A 19949-nucleotide genomic window follows, 5' to 3' on the forward strand; every position below is an offset into this window, starting at 1 on the left:
GACAACTTCCTCCAATCTGCCACCACGCTTGGTGGCAGAAGGAAGCTTCTTAACAAGCTTTCCTTCCAAATATACCATAGAGGTGAATTCTCCTGGTAATTCTGAACACAGTTTTATACAAGTCTCATCTGTCATGGAACAACTTTCACCATTTGACATTACGAGGGCCAAATGGGATGACACTTGTGGCCTCTACCACCCCTTTCTCATGGTCTGACTTCAGTTCTGATCTAAGCACTTAGTCAGACTGAATAACAGAAATCATCCTCACAGGAATGTCACCAGACATCTTCCAAACCCTTGTTATCAAAGTTGAACACAGTACAGGCAAAAAAACTGCATACACACAAGTAGCTCAAGACCCAAACTCCAGCTATCCACTTTCCTTACATCACAGCTTTCAATAGTTGTAAAAGAACCAGCAACAAGTCCAAATCAGATTTTCAAGGGCCAAATGCTGTAAACTAAACTTACCTGCCCCAAATAGCAGTTGAGGCCTCTGGTCCCTTGCCAAGGCCATTGGATGCAACTTTTGTCCACCCATCTTTCCACCACTTTCACATCCAGATGACACCATAGCCATCTCATCAAAAGACAAGACTGACCGGCATCATTCTTCTCTTCCATTTCGTGCATTGGTGATTAAGGCAAAGCCCCCCCCCCCCCATTTACCAAGAACTGCTTGGTAAATGGGGGGGGGGTGAGATTATCTCTGCTAATGCATTCCTGGATGCTGACAATGTCAAGCTCTTTCCTAATATCCTCATTTTTAATATAATATTGCCTTTGATGCCATCTGTTCACACCTATAATCTTTCTCAGGACTCTCCTATCTGTGGTCTCTAGTCTTTGGTCAAGTGTTTTACTTCTGACCCAGCTCTCAGATCCATAAATTAAAACTGGTTTGAACACTGTCTTGTATACAGCTAATTTAGTGTTCCGACTAATTTCTCTCTTATTCCATGAATTTATTCAATTGACTTCCCACCATACCAACTTTGCTGATTCTGTTGTCTATTTCTATATTTAATTTACCATCTTCAGTAAAAATCGTGCCTAAATAGCTGAAATGTTTTACTCGTTCCACAGGTTCTCCATTCACAACACAGTTGACATTTTCAATGATTCTGCCTATTTTCATTATCTTTGTCTTTTTATTGCTGACCTTCATACCATATCTATTACAACAGCTATTCAATTTAGTCAGAGAATCTTGCAGACTTGTATTTATAAGTATAACATCATCCGCATAAAGCAAAGAGCTGACATTAACATCTCCAATTTTGATATCATGTTTAATACCACTTTCCTTCGTAATGTGATCCATATAGATAATGAATAACAGAGGGGATAATGTACATCCTTGTCTCACACCAGATTTAACATTAAACCATCTTCCTGTACTTCCTTCAATTCTAACTGCTGACTTACAACTCAAATAAAGATTAAGTATTGCTTGATATAATGCCCCATTGACACCATATAACTGCAGCGTATTGAATAGCTTCTCTCTTGGCACCTTGTCATATGCCTTTTCCAAATCTACAAAACTTTAATACAGATCTTTGTTATTCCCATGTTTACTCAGCTATTTGTCGTAAAGTGAAGATCTGACCTGACAGCCTCTATTTGGCCTGAATCCAGCTTGTTCTTCACCAAGCTTTTCTTCACAATTCTTCTCAACCGTTTCTCAAGTATACTTGCATAGATCTTGCCAGGAACACTTAGTAGGGAAATACCTCTGTAATTCTCACATTCAGTTTTATTTCCCTTTTTATATATGGGTACTATGAGAGCTCTACTCCAATCATCGGGAATTCGTCCCTCTGCCCAAGCTTTCTGAACTATGCAGTGCAGCCACTGTAAGACTCTTATACCACCATAATTCAGCATTTCTGGTCGAATATCATCTACTCCTACTGCCTTTGCACATTTCATTCAAGCCTTTGATGGCTTTTTCTACTTCAAGTATGGATATGTATTCCTGACTGCATGCCTGGTCAGTGTTTTTTACCACTGTGCTGTCATCACTGCTTGTTTCATTTAGCAGTTTTTCAAAGTAATTACTCCATACTTCATGGATATCTTTTTCTCCCGTTTTCATGTCACCTTTATCATTTCTAACTCCTTTTACAGCACACTTTCCTCCATTCCTAAGCTTCTTCAACAACCTCCAGAATATTTTGCCACCTTCTTGATATTTATTTTCTATATTCTTGCCAAAGTTCTCCCATGACTTTTGTTTAGCTAGTTTTACACACTGTTTAGCATTCTTGCATTTGTCTCTGTATTTGCTAAGAGCACAAGCTGACGTATTTGCCAGGAACTTTTGATATGCTTTCTTCTTTTCCTTCACTGCCTCTTTAACTTCCTGTGTCCACCATGGAGTTCTAATTTTTCTATCCTTACAGACAACCTCACCACATGCCTCTCTGGCAGAATCAATCAATGTTTTCTTCAGAGTTTGCCACTGAATCTCCAAGGTTTGATTCCTGTTCTCAAACTCTTTCATTTTTTCTTCAATAAGCTTTGTGTATTTTAGTCTACAGTTCACATCTGAGAGCTGCTCAACTTTTATTTGCTTTAAAACTGTCTTACATGTTATTCTTTTCAATATGAAATTCAATTTTATCCTGCTCAAGACTAAATAGTGATCGCTTCCAATTTCAAATCCTCTGTACACTCTGGTGTCCTGAACCAGGGAGAAAACATCACTATCAACAATAACATAGTCAATGAGACTTTTCTTATTCCTTGCCTCTTCTCTCCATGTGAATTTGTGCACATTTTTATGTTGGAACAGAGTTACAACTCTGTTCAGTTACAGAATTACCTCTTCAACCCATCTTAAACAGGCCCATGTCTAACTAATTCCAAAGAAAGATGATAAAAGTCAGCCATCAAACTACTAATTGCTCTTGCTTTTTTCTCTAAAACTTTGGACAATATCAATAGCCAACTTCTGCACCAGAGACCTACTAACTAATCAGTGATCAGCAATATGGATTCGACCACTCTTGATCTACAGCTGATCTTCTAGTCTCTTCACCACTCCCATCTTCACCAAAGTTCACATGGTTGCTTTTGACTCAAACAGATTTGATCAGGTTTGGCATAGGGGCTTACTTGATAAACTTCCATTCTTTGGTCTGCCTTCCACCCTCTACAACTGGATCGCCAACATTCTCACAGGTCCTTCACTATGAGTCATGGTGGATGGTTGTCCTGCTCAGATTCCCCCACCAATGCAGAAGTATCCCAAATTCTGTAATTTCACTCACTCCCTTCATCCTGTAAATAAATGACCTGCTCTCACATACTTCAAATCCTATCCATAGATGATGGATAGGATTAGCTTCACAGATGACAGTAACTCCATTGCTTCTTTTCATTTGATAAACCTTGTTGCGCCCAATTGCCGGAACCTTTTAGATCCTTCGAGGTATACAATGTCCTGAACTCTGATCTTCTAGCTACATCTCATGGGATCAAGGACAGAGAATAAAAAGTTACCCAATTTTGGAGGATAATAAAGATAGACCAGAAGACGACATTTTGCTGAGCAGATCTTGTCACTCATTCTCATTATTCTTAGCCCTTGGGCTTCACCATAGGCTGAGAATGATTCTGGAGTTCATCTTAAGCTATTTATTGAGGTTTTGCAATCTTTGACATTGATGTGTTGTTAAATAATAGTTTGAATACTGTGCATCAGTTTTGAATGAAATAAAAAATGAAACCTTCATTCTATCAAAAATTAAAACTTAATTCAGGGTAAGGTTTCTGAATCTTGGCTATTTTTCTATTCCGGAGACTCAAGGCATTTATTTTCCAAGTTCTGGGACTATACAGTCCCGGGACTTGGAATTCTTGGACTCATTTTCTTGTCTAATTCATTATTTGTTTATTATATTTTTATAAAATGCATCACATACTGCTAAATGAATTGGCAATAATTGGTGAACATTTATCTGGATATATGAATCCTAAATTAATTCATTTAGCATCATCTGATACTAAATTCAGATTGCATCATCTGAATGAACAAAAAGACTGAAATATCTTTTATATTTAATACTGGCCTGCTCATCCAAAGTTAATCCAGTTCTGTTAATTTTTTTTAATTTTTGGTATTTTTGGTCCTTTTTCTGTTCATCGAAGTCAAAAATTAACTTAAGATATTTTTCTGGTATTTTAATAATACATAATTTTGCTTTGAAATTAATACAGATATAAAAGAATTATTGACTATTGTTTGAATTGAGATTTCATCTTTGGTGGCCAACCTAGATATAACTTCACTTAATCTTCCCGTTTAACAAAAGTTTTAAAATTGACTGATCAGCCTTAATTAATTTTGACTACTTGAAGGGTCTGTTTTTTTCCCAGCTTTTCATTTGATATGTGATTTACATATTCTAAATTCTTCATTGGTCCACTAATGTTTGATCCCTTACATGAAATCTGCTTTGGACAATAACTGCACCAAGCTGCTTCCTTATTTTTACATTTCTTAGTGTTTCTAAACTTTGGATTGATTTATTTTCATTTTGAAGCTAAAGTGCAAATATTGAAATTATAAGATTTACATTACATTTGATAATGTAATGTAAATTACATTTTGAAAAAATGAAAAATAATAACTTTAACATATTTTACAGCATAGAAGTGTTGGCTACTGATAGTTTTTTTTGTTTTTGTTTAACTGTAATAATTATGAGCCATCTGATAAAAAGGATAACCCCCCCCCCTCCCCCGTGTTCTGGACTGGTAGGCCGGTTCGCCTTGAATTCTGATGACTCGAATTTTGAAGACTCGACACTCAGGGTAGCCCCTGAGTTTCAAAACGTGACATAAAAAGGCTTATTTTATTTATATATATATATATAGGGTAGATTAATCATATAATTAAGGGGAGGGTCAACCTGTTCTCAGGGATAAATTGAAGTAGTCATATAATGATATTATTATATTATATTTAAAAGAAATACAATTGATGTATAAAATAAATAATATAGTTATTTACAGTCAAATATTTTCATTAATTTGTTATCAGATTTTAGTAATCAGCATATAATCTATATGATACAATACTTATTTTATTAAAATTCAAAATTATTAAATTTATACGAGAAGCCTTTGTCTTGCTATTTTTCCTGGGACTCAAGAATGATTCAAAAATTTCCCAGCACACAAACCCTAGTTTAGAGCATATTGTGTATAGGAAGAGTAGAAATACTAGAGGTTATTCTATATGCTGCCATTCCAGTGCCATAGGACAAAGATGGAGGTAATTTTGGGGAAAGTGAAAGGTCTTACGAAAAGGCGACTCTACTTTATAATATGAAGAACTGGTTATGTAAAAGATCAAAGGTTTTGGAGTGGAGAAGGTTATCTAGTGTACTGGTCAGTAGATAGGCAGTTTTGCTTAGATTGCTATTTAAAAGAAATACTTCTGCACCTCTTCCTCAGAACGAGAAAGAGAAGGCAGTTGGAGTTGTGAACATTTAGTTATCAGTAAATTACTTCACTGAATGTTCAGTTACTGGGACTGCAGAAAATCATTCTGGGAATGAATGTCAGAGGTCAACATGGTTGTCAGAATTAGGAGAGCTCAAAAGACAGCAGATGAGTGCAACTAAATATGACAAAAAGTCATAGGCAAATAAAGTCAAACACATCAGTATTAGATTTAACATTCTGATATAGAATACCTTTTTACAAGTTCACAAGTGTCTGTATGAACCATAGTGTGGTTTGATTCTTGAGATTCAATCAAAAATAAGCAAGATTTTGGCTGTTCATAAGTGATGATGCATGCCATGTATATATCATAATGTTGAATTCGTGAAGGTTTTTTTTTTTTTTTTTGGTGTTATTTAAATGCCATTTTCATGATAATTAATTGCTTTAGAATTTCTATAATAGCTAAAAATGCAACATGTAACATAGTATTGTGTACAATACTATGTTACATGTTGTCTACATTCTACAAATACTATTAGCACAGCTTTTGTTGCCTTTCATTAGAGATTATAAATTATTTTTCTACCTTTTATTTCCCTTTTTTGCAGATGGGACTTCGTCAGATTAGCCAAGAATTAAGAATTGCCCAAGAAGAAAAGCTTAGGAATGATTCTAAGTCACAACAGGTCATTTCATCTTTATTAATACTGATTTTATTCTATTTTCTCCATTATTGAATGTACATTGAAAAGTTTTTCCATTAAGGATTAAAGTTTTGCCTTTACGATTAAAGCTTATACCTTATTCCATTCTTCTTTTTAGCATATGTTGATATACGAGGTTGGTCTGAAAAGTTCTTGGCCTAACAATGAAAGAACAAATTTATAGTTTCAAAATTATTTTTATTTTTCAACATAATCTCCCTTAAGACTAATACATTTATTTGAGCACCATTATCCCGTCCCTGTAGTGGTTCTCAGTAAGATCTGCAAAACACTCCTCTACAGCTGCAATCACCTCTTGATTCGAAGAAAAACACTGACCAATGGGGAAGAGTTTTAGTTTTGAGAAGAGATAGAAGTCAGAGGGAGCCAAATGTAGGGAATAGGGTGGATGTTCCAAGAATTCATAGTGCATATCCTTTAATTTTCCCATTGCCAAAACACTTTTGTGGTCAGGTGCATTGTCCTGATGAAAGATGCTTTTTTAATTCTGCAAATCAGTTCTTTTCTAAAGAATTTTTTCTTCTGGTCTGGTTAAGAGATGGGAATGATATTCCCCAATTATTGTTTTACCATTTTCAAGATAATTAATAAACAAAATGCCTTTAGCATCCCAAAACACTGATTGCAATGACCTTTCCTGCTAATGGAACCGACTTTGTCTTCTTTGGTGCTGAACAACCAGCTTCTGTCCACTGTTTGGATTCTGGTGTGTGATGGTGAATCCAAGTCTTATCCATAGTAATAAATCGATGCACAAAATCAGTTTTATTCTTGTTAAAATGCTCCAAAACTGTTCAGAGATTTTCATGCGCATGTGTTTTTGATCTGCTGTGAGCAAATGCAGCACCAATCTTGTGCAAAGCTTTTTCATTTGCAATTCTTCAAGCAAAATATATCCTACATGTTCTTTTGAAATGCCTATAGTCCCAGCAACTTCACGCACTTTGACTCGCTGGTCATCCAATACCATATCATGCACTCGTTCAATGATTTCTGGTGTTGTTACAGTTTTTGGATGTCCTTCATGTGGATCATCTTCAATGCTGGTATGGCCACAACTTGCAGCCCATTTTTTAATTGTCGAAAACGAAAGAGAAACTTTTATGAACCTCGAATGAATTTCTTTTGCCGTAAAACCTTCTTTTACAAAGAATTTTATTAACTGCACAATACTCAATTTTATCCATTTCAAGGGATGCAGGCAACACTTTTGCTTCAGACAGCTGTATGAAACAAACTACTAGATAGAATGACTTGCAATTTCACATGGATGCTTATGACAGATGTACCAACTTAGAAAAAAAAATCTTGTTGATAGTGTTGCCATCTATGGTTGATGCCGAGAACTTTTCAGAGACCACCCTCGTATATTACTTGGGAGTCTCTTAGGGATGGTAATGCACAAATAGAAAACTATTTGTATTGCACTTGTTCTTTGGCTGGTTATCATTGGGAGGAGGAGGCCGAAGTAGGAAACACATTTCAGTTAGCCATTTTTATATAGAAATGTGAGATTGGCTTAATCACTTTTAGTTTTTTAAAAAAAAGAAAACCAATCTCCTCTCTTATAGTAATTACACTTAGATGTCTCAAAACAAAGATCTATAACACCTGTAGTGTAGCCATGATGATGTTGCAAAATTTGTTGCAGCAAAAACTCCAAAGGGCACATCTCCAGGTGGCAGATAGGGGAATGCTTCTCAGATATGAGTAGTAGGAGGGAAATTAAATACTCCCTGGGGGAGCATCGGGTAACAGCAGCATCTGATCCATAGCGCAAGGCTGCAAAGATCATCCCACGTTGGCAGTGGCTGAAAGAACCAATAAGGTTAGTCAGATGTGTTTTGAGATTTGAGAATATTTGCACATACTGGAAAGTTTTGAAACTGTTTAGAGATAAAGGAAAATTCTTGCAAGAAAGACTGGGTATCTGTAAATCAATTTGAAAAGGAAATCTCATACTAAACTTACCTTGTTTCAAGATAAAACTGATTAGAGAAAGAAAGGACATTTGGATTGGAGTTGGTAAGACTTTGATACTTTGTGGACTATTGAAGCTATTTTTCATGTAACTTAGCATTTAACTGATGTTAAGTACTCCAGGGTTTAATGATTCATGTTGATTGTTAGAGGACTTTTATACAACAAAACTCTATGCTGCCTTCAATTAATATATTAGCCCTACTATTAAAAAGTTTGGTTTTTTAAACTGTATGTTTATAGTGATATGGCAGTTAATCATATCTAAATAGTTTTCTGTCCTTATTCTAGTCCTTGATAGATTGCTTTAATGCTAAATCATATTTGGCAACAGAATATTTAACACATATCCAAAAGATTAAGGAAAAATTGACTGCATGTTCACATAACATTGGCTATGTTATGTGAAACATAACATAGCCTACAGCTGCTTCAGGAAGTGGTCCCACTACCACAAGCAGAGAACATGCAGTAAAACAGATTTACAATGATGCATTAAACAAGCTGTTCTGAAAATAGAAAACAGTGAAGAACAGAGAAGAAAGAAAACTTTCTCCTTGCTCATGCACTTCCTTCTCAAAATGTGGATAGATTGATTGGGATTGAGCTATTATGTCTCCTTTCTTCTTGAATTGAATAATATTGTTTTATCACCAGAAATAAGAATTTGTTCATATTTTCCCTTTTAATTGGATGTTTATTCCCATTCATTTCCATTCTCATTTGTTCATTTAGGTCTCTGATTACCTTTTACCAATGCCAGATTGAACAGTTGGTGAGAGAGCATCTCCTTGGTGGTCTAGATTTCATTTCAAAACTTAATGAATGTTCCTGAAGAAAATGTACGTTGCAGAGGGTGTGGGTGTTACAAAGTTGTATTATATTTACCGTATTTGCCGGCGTATGAGACACACTTTTCTTTGAAAATAGGTCTGAAAAACAGGGTGCGTCTTATATTCCGATACTAAGTTTTTTATTACTTTCATTGAAATTTTCTCTGTTCCAACTCGGAACTCGCATAACTCTGAATTTCCGAGTTACCCGATTTCTTTCTTGCTTCCTTGCGGCATGTGAGAGCATTCCAGTTATAGTATGCCCGCACTTCAGAGATCTTCACTTGGAGCCTTGCCAAGAATAGTCGATTCATGCTGAAGAGGAGAAAGAAATGAAGGATGTATGAATTGGTTGCCAACACGCGAAATCATGTGCTTTATAGGTAAAATTTTCCAACTGTTATAAAAGCAACATAGTTAACTACAACGATCATAAAAGAGAAGTTAATTTTCCGATGTGTAATAATAAACAACTCATCCCACAATACGGATTGATTACCCTATTATCGGAATGGATTCTTCTTCTGTTGACATCTGCAGAAGTGTCGAAGGGTCTCGAATCTGTGGGCGTACTATACATAGAGTTCAGTGGATGCGTATGCACTATCATCTATGATTACAGCTGTTAAATCACAGATATACTGTTGAATTTTCTCTAAATTTCTTGGCAAATTATAGGTGAAAAACATCGGCATTGCTACAATATTGTATGCAAGCTACGTTGCCTTGTATGCAATATTGTATGCTAAAGAACGTGGAAACAGGGCTGCACAGAGGCATTTTGGGCCACCCCCAACTGAGAAAATGATAAGAACTTGGCAGAATCAGGAAGAGGATCTAACAAAAGCAACTCACAGCAGACATAACCTACGAAGTGGAACTACAAAATGGGCAGAACTGAATACTTGGAATTTAGACCACAGAAAAGTGGGACTTCCAGTGTCTACCAAAATGATTATTCATCAAGCAAAAGCGATAGCCACTAACAGAGGGATCGCCAACTTTACTGGATCGACATCATTGTGTTCAAGATTCATGAAGAGAAACCAGCTATGTATGCGGACTAAAACAAAAATATCACAAAAGATTCCAGCTGAATGTGAAAAAACGATTATTGAATTTCATTATGTAAATTCATTATAATATTCAGTGATAAAGTTTTTTTTCTAAAAAATGTGTACAAAAAAGGGGGTGCATCTTATATGCCGGCTAATACGGTGTATACTTTTGTGGTATTCTAAAAAGTTTCACTGCATTATACTGTGTTTTGATGTATACTGTAATATGCTTGTTCGTGGTCCGCATGTATTAGATGTAATTCTTTATCAGATTCGTAATGTTTTTCGAACAGTTGTTGACTTGCAGAATCCACACTAATACCCTCCTATGATGATGTTTGAAGCATAATCATTTATTCTTTTCCAGATCAGTGTAGACAGTATTTTGTAGCAAGTGTCCAAGAGAGAAATACCTCTGTAGTTACTGGTTATCATAGGATCTACTCTTTGAAAATAGAATGCAGTATGGCTGTATTCCAATCAAGTGGGATTTCTTTTTGTGGTATCTTGAGTTCATAAATCTCACTGTTACGGTTGTTCCTCCAATTTTTCAAGTTTTGCTATAATTTTATTTTCATCAGCTGCCTTATTATTTTTAGTGCTTCAATAATATTTTACATCTGGTGTTGTGGTGAGCCTTCATAGCTCAGTCGGTATAGATCACGCTCTTTGGTCAGAAAGACCTGGGTTTGATTTCCGTTTTTGATGTGGGGAACTTTATGTGGTCTGTTTCAACTAAAGATGAGTTAGCTGGTCTAATACTGAGATAGAGGGTTTTTTCCACCTGGAATCTTGGATTTTTCATCCCTCAGAACAGACAAACTGGCCCCGTGAACACAGACAGATTACATCCATGAATACTTATGACAATATGTGGGAGATAGGATCCTCACCACATGTCGTTATGCCTGTAGTTAACCATGAGTCACATCATGGTAGTCAACCTCCTAGATAGGAGACGACACGAATGGGAATGGTGTTGTGGTGATGGCTTGTTAAGTAGTCTTTCAAAATATTGACCTAATAGTTTGAGAGATTATCTTATCTTAATTTTATGATTATCTTAATTATTCTACTACATCTGAAAAACCTCAGTTATTTGTATTATTTTCAGTGTCTTCGGTTAATGTTTACCACTAGTTAAATTTCTACACATCCTATAACACTTAGTATGTTCTCATGATGGGGCTTGTACCATTTATTACGTTTCTTTATAGCCTGTTTACTACATTATTGAATTATTTGTTTTTTCTGTTTGTGAATTGAAGGATTTTTTCTGCACAACGAGTAATAATATTTTTGAGTCCATTTGTTTTCTCTTTCTCTCAGGTGTAGAAGGGTTTGAATATTCTATTTCCTGCCTTATATTTTCTTTACATTTTTTTTCATATATTTGCATCCTCACATTTTTGATATATCTATTGGTATTTCTGTTTTTGTTAACATTTTTCCATCTGACAAAGTTTTAGCCTGAAATTTGCTATCAACAGATAATGATCAGTATCTGCATCACCTCCTGTATAGGTATGGATATTTTTACACACACAGTAATCTGACTGACATTATTAATTTGCCTGTTCTGTATATCATATTATGTTTCTATTGTTTGTCGTTACATGATCTATTTGGTTGTTTACTGTTCTTTCTAGGGATTGAACACTGATGAAGTAGCATAAAAAATTATAATTTGGAAAGTGGAGATTAAAATTGGCACATGCTTAACAAGCTGTCCTTCCTTAAATCTATATGTTCAGACTTGACTGCATTATCGTGGAGAACATAACTTTAGCATAACTCTCAAATGCTTAATTTGGAACTGATGATCTGTGTAGAATGTGGGATCAGTAACCTCCCTGCCTATTTTATTACTATCTTTTTCTCTATTTGGATTTCATGATCATCATCTTGGAGTTCGTGGAAGGATCTGTATGCATGCCCATTTCACTAATAATACTTCTGTATGTGTGACTAACCTGTTAACTCAAGCAAAGCCTTAAAAATATTAAAACATGTTATTATTCTTAATCTGTTAGAATGCACAAAGAATAATCTCACAGTAACTCCCATTTTAATTTTAATTGAAACACTTAATGTTACTAAAAGTGCTTTTTTAATTACAAAGTAAATTATAATAGACTAGATTGTGCTTGGCTGCTTAAAGGGAGAACTAAGCCAATTCAGATTCAGAAATATTAGTTCTTTTTGACATTACTTCCTATTTCCAAATGTTTCATGTGAAGATTGTCAAACATTGATTAACCTTATCACTGCCATGACATCTTCATTAGTTATCTGGAAAGATATTACATTGTTCTTAATTCTGGGTTTCTTCATCATTGCATTATTTTTTAATTCATTGGGGCAACACTGTTTTAACTGTTTTTTCAATGTGATGATACCCATTAATAATATTATGAATGACTGCATCTGTAAACCTGTCTTTCAGTATAGTTCCTTTAGTCTGCAATCACATGGTTAGCCTAGTGGCTGTGCACTTTGCAACCATATACCTGAGGAATGAGTGTCCTTGGTTCAATTCCCGTCGCCGACGTGAGGAGCTTAAGGATCTTCCTTAGTCATAGCCAAGTTTGCCGGTCTTGGGTGTGGAGAGCAGGGTTTTTTCCCCCAGTTTATCTGGGGTTTTTCATCCCGCAAGAAGGCAAACCGGCCCTGTGAACACACGGATCTACAGTCATAAATACTTAACCCCCCATGAGGGGCTCAACTCGCCCCAATAGGGACGGGGGAGAAAAAGGGAGGAAACTCCATACGAATAAATAAATAAGTCTGCAATCAACAATATTCAAAACTTATATTACATTAAATTTACTGCATCAATGTAAATTGTGTAGTTTATTTCTGAAGAATAATTTTTGTGATTTCTATTAGATGCTAGAAGATAGACAGAAATTACCAGTTGCCTTGTCTCATGATGAAATTTTAGAAGCTATCCATCATAATTCTGTTGTAATTATAAGAGGGGCCACAGGATGTGGAAAAACTACTCAGGTTTGTATTGCTTTTATATAACATCACTTGTGGTTCTTTTGACATTTGTTATTTGCAATAGTGTAGCACACCAATCAGTAACGTTAACTGAATTTCATTGCTACTAGCAAACAAGATTAATTTTTAGTCGGATTACTGTGTGTGTGTGTGGTGGTGGGGGGGGGGGGGAATAAAATTTTCTTGAATAATGAGAGGGATATGGAAAAACCTATCCCTGTGGGTAAGGTGAAATGAAGAGTGTGTTTGATTAAGGTTAAGGGTTTCAATTGATAAGCATGTAAAGAGATTATAAAGAGATTAGTAATAAACATACAGTGATAAATGTTGATCAACTGAACACAACGAAGAAACACAGCTGTAGTACTTAGTCATTTTTGTTCATTTCTTTTTCTTAACATTTCACATTTTCAGTCTGATAAATGGTATCGCATTATTAGATTGCCAATCCAAATGAAGTTTTATTATTGTGAATATAGGCATTTACACAATTCTAAGTCTCCTGCAGTTGTGTTTTCCCCTATTCATTTTCTGTTAAAATTATTGAAAGTATTATTGATAATAGAAAAACTTTTTGGTGATATATGCTTCCAGTTAGTATAGTTATTGCTTCTGATTTATAAGTCTGGAACACAGCACAGGTTGTCATTTAAGCCTTACTTAACTTTCAATTAATTCTATACTTCATAAAATAAGCATGCACACACACACACACACACACACACACACACACACACACACACACACACACACACACACAAAAGCTTTACTACTGACAAGAATCCAAATTCTGACTACTCATATTTAATATTTGTAAAGTGTGTGTGTGTGTGCACCTGCTCATTGTTAATTTGTCATTAATTGTGAGGGATGTACCAGAATTTACTTTCCTAATGGCTAGTACACCAAAAGTTTTTACAATTTCTTATTCTTTGAAAATAGGCATATATGCAGCTTTTTCATGGATGTAGGATATTTATACCAGTGGTTGGAGGTGAATGTGTCTGACCACATATAACCATGTGATTAGCTTTCTGGAAGTCCCAATCTGAATCTGCTGGACCTCAAATTGTGGTCAGAGCTTGAGAGAGATTAGCCTCAAGAACTGACACTCCAGCAGTCTGAAAGGAGATTTGGAGCAAGCAGTAGCAGCATTTCCATTGGATGTTGTGCATGCTACCGTTGATATGTATGCTCACAGACTTTGGACATGAAGGCAAAAAGGGGAGACATTTCAGACATGGAGTGCTGCTATATGTACGTTATTCAAGTGGTTTGTATGTGCCAAAAGCTATAAATGATTTACTGATAGATTAAAGATTTATCATGGTGTTCAAGTTGTAACAGTATTTATGGTTAGATTAGGGAAGTATTGCTGTGAATGTTGTTTGTTCTCTAGGTAGCTTAGCTGTTAGGTAAGGATACACACTCTTTCCATTATTATTATACATCATTGATATGGATAACTTTGTGAAGGAAAGCAAGTACTCCAAAGCATAGATTTTTTGATGAAATTAGTGTTATTGGTTTATGAATTTCATTAAACTAACTTTTGAATATTGTTTTGCAATCTCTATTCTGTCCATCTATCTGAGAAACCCACATCCCTTTAGCATAATGTCATGATTTTTGAGATGTATCCAGTTTTTCTTATGTATGAAATTATTGAAAGTATATAATTGTTGCTTTTTTTTTTTTACAGGTACCCCAGTATATTCTAGATTATTATATTAAATCAGGATGTGGAGCAGAATGCTCTATTGTTGTTACACAGGTAAGGAATAGTTTTTATAAATGTGGACATGTTCATCTTAAAATCAATGTTTAATTATTGTCAAAATTAAACAGTGCACACAAAAAATGTGATAGTTTTAAATTAAACATAATTGAAGAATGGCACCATTAGTTTAAGAAGCATCAATGGAAAAGAGATGGAGCTAGTAGAAAATTATGGAAATTAGTGGCTTTCTTCCATTTAATACTGCATGATGTGATATTCTCTGCCATTACTGGTTTGCCACAACAGTGATAGTGAGCATAGCTTTAATGCTGTTGGAGGCAAACGTTAAGATCCAGTCAGTTCATTACAGGCCAAAGTACGTATAACTTTATACATCCCAGGATTTCTTTGTCGATGGTGTTTGTCCTTGAGAGAATGGATAAGGTTGCATTGTTGTTGTTAAATGAAAATGACATGGAGATTATATTTATAAAGAACTTGAGCTGTCTTTTCCCTGTGTATCCAGATTACAAGGAATGGGATTAGTTTTATTGTGATCGTGAGATTGTGGGATTAGGAAAGGACATGTAGTATTTTGTCTATTTTATAGGGGTTTTAACTATTGACTGAAATGGTGCTTTGACAATAAGCTCTGTGGCAAGATGTATATCATCAATGCAAACGGTCCTGTTTGATGTGTATTTAGTGTTTTGAGGATGCTGTACTGTTGGACTGGATGATGGTGTAACTGCTGATGTTAAATTCTTTCAACAGAAAAAAGTTGATGAATAATTTTGATTATATGTAGACAATTCTTTGTTTTTCTCTTTGTGTGTGTGTAAAATTGCTTGTTAAATGTATTAAAAATCTGATGCCTCTTGGTGGTGATGGGTAAAATAGCATCATCTACATTCATTTCAGACAAATTATGGAGACTGTAACCATGTTAAAATTAATTAATTTTATTTTTCAACATTTTGACCTTAATATTAAGGTCATCATTTGGAGTATACATATTGTATGACGAGCTGTATTACATTTCAAACAGTATGCCAAAAAGACCATGATTTGATTCAACCATATTCTACTGGCCTGACTTCTAGTGAAAAAAAAAAAAACACTGTATCAAAGCTATATTCTATTATATTAACTCTAGTATTATTATCCTAGAGTTAAGATCCTGGATCACTTACAAAACTTAAGACTGTAAGTAATCCAGTATCTTAACTGTAATATAACAACACTCATGTTAAATGATTAGGACACCACTTTTGCTGAAATAAAACTATCTATATGAATTTGTTAATAATGTTATAAATAGAACACAGTTTTGATGTTTTTTTTTTTTTTAAGTTAGAGATCAAACCAGTAGAATACAGCTGATCAAATCATTCTCTCTTTGGCATACTGTTTGAAATTTAATATATATCGTGTGTGTGTGCGTGCACTCCAGATGATGACCTTAATATGAGGATCAAAATGTTGGGAAATTAAAGTAATTAATTTTGACATGGTTGTAGTCTCCATAATTTATCTGAAATGAATACTGATAACCGTGGAACACTAAAGGAAAGCATTACGTACATAGCATTGCCTGACTGCTGGTTCGGGTGTGGCAGTGTTCAGTGCTCTATTCTCTAGGTATTCTATACAGCAATTGGCTAAACGGGAAAATGAGAATGGAGCCCATTTCCAACCTATCTTTTTTCATGTAAAATAACTTGAATTGTGTAGTGAATTAATTCATGGACATTAGAGAAGGAAGTTCTAAAGTGAATGGAATTTTTAATGGAGGAGGAAGGCTATATATGAAAGGACAAGTGATTTTGCTAACTTTACTACCAATTTGAGATGTGCCAAAGCATGTTTTGGATAAATAAACAAATACAGAATATTCAGTTTGCAATTTAATTCGCTTCATCTAATATTTAGCTGGTGAATTAAACATTACAAAAAAAATAATAAAATAAAAGATTGGAACAAACAAAAAAAATTTCTTTGAAAGTTTATTTTTATAAAAGATTTTCAGTAAATGATTGAGGAAAGATTAAAAACGATGTACATCAAGCACTCAAGAAAAATAGGATTCTGTTTTTACATATTTCATCTAACAATGGAACCACATAAAAATGCAAAAATAAAATTTTATGTTCTGTTTTACTTTTAACACAACAGATATCATGCAGTGTGTGATTAAGTAGATAGATGTTAAAAGTTAAGAAAAAAGTATTAGGGATTTTTTTATTTTCTTAAAATGTGTAATATCTTTTTATATTCAGAAAAAAGCAACCTAAATACTTTTCAACTATTTTTTCAATTGCTGCCATGTCATATGATATCATTGGCTTTGTCCATCTGCAGAATTCAGAAAGCAGCAGGAGTAGGTGATATTCGACCAGAAATGCTGAAGTATGGTGGTATAAGAGTCTTACAGTGGCTGCACTGCATAGTTCAGAAAGCCTGGACAGAGGGACAAATTCCAGATGATTGGAGTAGAGCTCTAATAGTACCCATATATAAAAAGGGAAATAAAACTGAATGTGAGAATTACAGTTATTTCCCTACTGAGTGTTCCTGGCAAGATCTATGCAAGTATACTTGAGAAACGGTTGAGAAGAATTGTGGAAGAAAAGCTTGGTGAAGAACAAGCTGGATTCAGGCCAAACAGAGGCTGTCAGGATCAGATCTTCACTTTACGACAAATAGTCGAGAAAGCATGGGAATATAACAGAGATCTGTATTTAAGTTTTGTCGACTTGAAAAAGGCATATGATAAGGTGCCAAGAGAGAAGCTATTCAATACACTGCAGTTATATGGTTTCATGAGGCATTATATCAAGCAATACTTAGTCATTTGAGTTGTGAGTCAGCAGTTAGAATTGAAGGAAGTACAGGAAGATGATTTAATGTTAAATCTGGTGTGAGACAAGGATGTACATTATCCCCTCTGTTATTCATTATCTATATGGATCGCATTATGAAGGAAAGTGGTATTAAAAATGATATCAAAATTAGAGATATTAATGTCAGCTCTTTGCTTTATGCAGATGATGTTATACTTCTAAATAAATCCGCTACAAGTCTGCAAGATTCTCTGACTAAATTGCATAGTTGTTGTAATAGATATGGTATGATGGTCAGCAATAAAAAAACAAAGACAATGAAAATAGGCAGAATCATTGAAAATGTCAACTGTGTTGTGAATGGAGAACCTATGGAACAAGTAAAGCATTTCATCTACTTATGCACGATTTTTACTGAAGATGGTAAATTAAATATAGAAATAGACAACAGAATCAGCAAAGCTGGTATGGTGGGAAGTCAATTGAATAAATTCATATGGAATAAGAGAGAAATTAGTCGAAACACTAAATTGGCTGTATACAAGATAGTGTTCAAACCAGTTTTAACTTATGGATCTGAGAGCTGGGTCAGAAGTAAAACACTTGACCAAAGACTAGAGACCGCAGATATGAGAGTCCTGAGAAAGATTATAGGCGTGAGCAGGTGGCATCAATGGCAATATCATATTAAAAACGAGGATATTAGGAAAGAACTTGATATTGTCAGCATCCAGGAATGCATTAACAGAGCTAATCTCAGGTGGTATGGTCACCTAAACAGAATGGACGAGGAAAGATTAGCAAAACAAGTGTTCTCTGCCAGGGTTGCAGCAAAACGACCCAGAGGAAGACCAAGATATAGGTGGATTGATACGGTACAAAGTGCCTTAGACGATAGAAATATAAGATCTGATAATGTTGGAGTCTTGACAAGTAACAGACTGATTTGGAGGAAAATTGTAGATAGGAAGTTAGTAATGATATAATTTTTTCATGTAGTACTATCATATCCTGTACACCCCTTGTGGGTACATGGCATGAATTTGATGATGATGATGATCAGAGTTTTTATGATTTTAAATGTGGTCCTCCTTTTCATTTGTATATGTATATAGGGACACAGAAGAAAAGTCCTGAAAAAAATGTACAGGTGTTTTTCTTTTCTAGCACTATAGCAAACACAACTATAACATATTGTTGAAAAATCCTAATCAAAGTACCATAGTTACAATTCATATTTTGTCCATATTATATTCATTTTAAATTCACTATAATAATCTATCTACTATAACAGATAGTTTGTGTGTTTCCTAGGAGTTTACTTCATAGTATATCAGCTGCACAAGATAAGATATGCATTGTATCTTTAATTTCATCTTCAGGTGCTCTAGAGAAATTCTGTTTGCACGTATCCATAACTTAATGCTAACTGTTATATCAAGATGATAAGTCTGGTAATAGATGGTAATAAATTAGTATGTTTTTATATGTTTTGGCTTGTTCAATTTAACATGTGATTGAATATTGGGTTATTGGTTAAGGTTTTTAGAACTTTGTCAGCTTCATAAATAAACATATTTTTGTTACGATGAGTATGTAGAATTTTCAACTAAAAAGATAAATGCGATGTAAAATAACTGACATGGTTTTATTAGATGTTTTTGTTCTGTCGAAATTGCTGTAGTTGCTTTAATAATTAAATCACATTCATAAAAATGTGTACAGGATTAATTTTTAAAGTGTTTATTTAGCCTCGAAGAATTAGTGCAGTCTCAGTATCAGAAAGAATTGCTGACGAAAGAGGGGAATCTTTGGGAAATAGCACTGGGTATAGCGTACGCTTTGAATCTTGCCTTCCTCGTCCCTATGGATCTATTCTCTTTTGTACAGTTGGTAAGTTTAATTGAAAACAATATTTGAAATTGTAGTTGCAACAGAAATTGTACATCACATTTTAACAAAAATTATGTAACATAAGATAACTATCCTTACAATATATTATTATTAGACCTCCAGGCAATCAGGGATTCGTTGAGGGACAGGTATGACAGCTCGCACACCTCTCCTTGAATTCATTCACGCTACTTGCACATACAACATCCGATAGCAATCAAACACGCACCGCTCTGTGAAAGAAACATCTACCTCTCATTCTCTTTCCCACCTTTCATTAAATGAAAAATTCCATCTGTTGAAAACTGTAAAATTGATATAGTGATATTGTTTAATGTAAATGTATACCTGGATAATGAATGAATGAAACACACAGGATGATACAGCATGAAAAAATATCATGTTGATTGGCTGTTATCTGTTTG

At 34.6% G+C, this 19949-nt stretch overlaps 1 protein-coding gene across 1 annotated transcript in view; it reads left to right on the forward strand.

Moving 5' to 3' along the window:
* The window catches only part of LOC150092745 (ATP-dependent RNA helicase A-like), a 337554-nt gene that overhangs the window by 150276 nt on the left and 167329 nt on the right, over positions 1-19949 (forward strand). The window contains 4 exon segments of the mRNA XM_090414778.1: positions 6075-6152; positions 12952-13071; positions 14771-14842; positions 19383-19524. Of these exon segments, the coding sequence (XP_090270904.1) occupies positions 6075-6152; positions 12952-13071; positions 14771-14842; positions 19383-19524 (412 nt within the window).

The sequence above is a fragment of the Typopeltis vanoorti genome, chromosome 25, assembly GCF_054136105.1.
Source record: "Typopeltis vanoorti isolate ZY-2024b chromosome 25, IOZ_Tvanoo_1.0, whole genome shotgun sequence".
In the NCBI taxonomy this organism is placed as follows: Eukaryota; Metazoa; Arthropoda; class Arachnida; order Uropygi; family Thelyphonidae; genus Typopeltis; species Typopeltis vanoorti.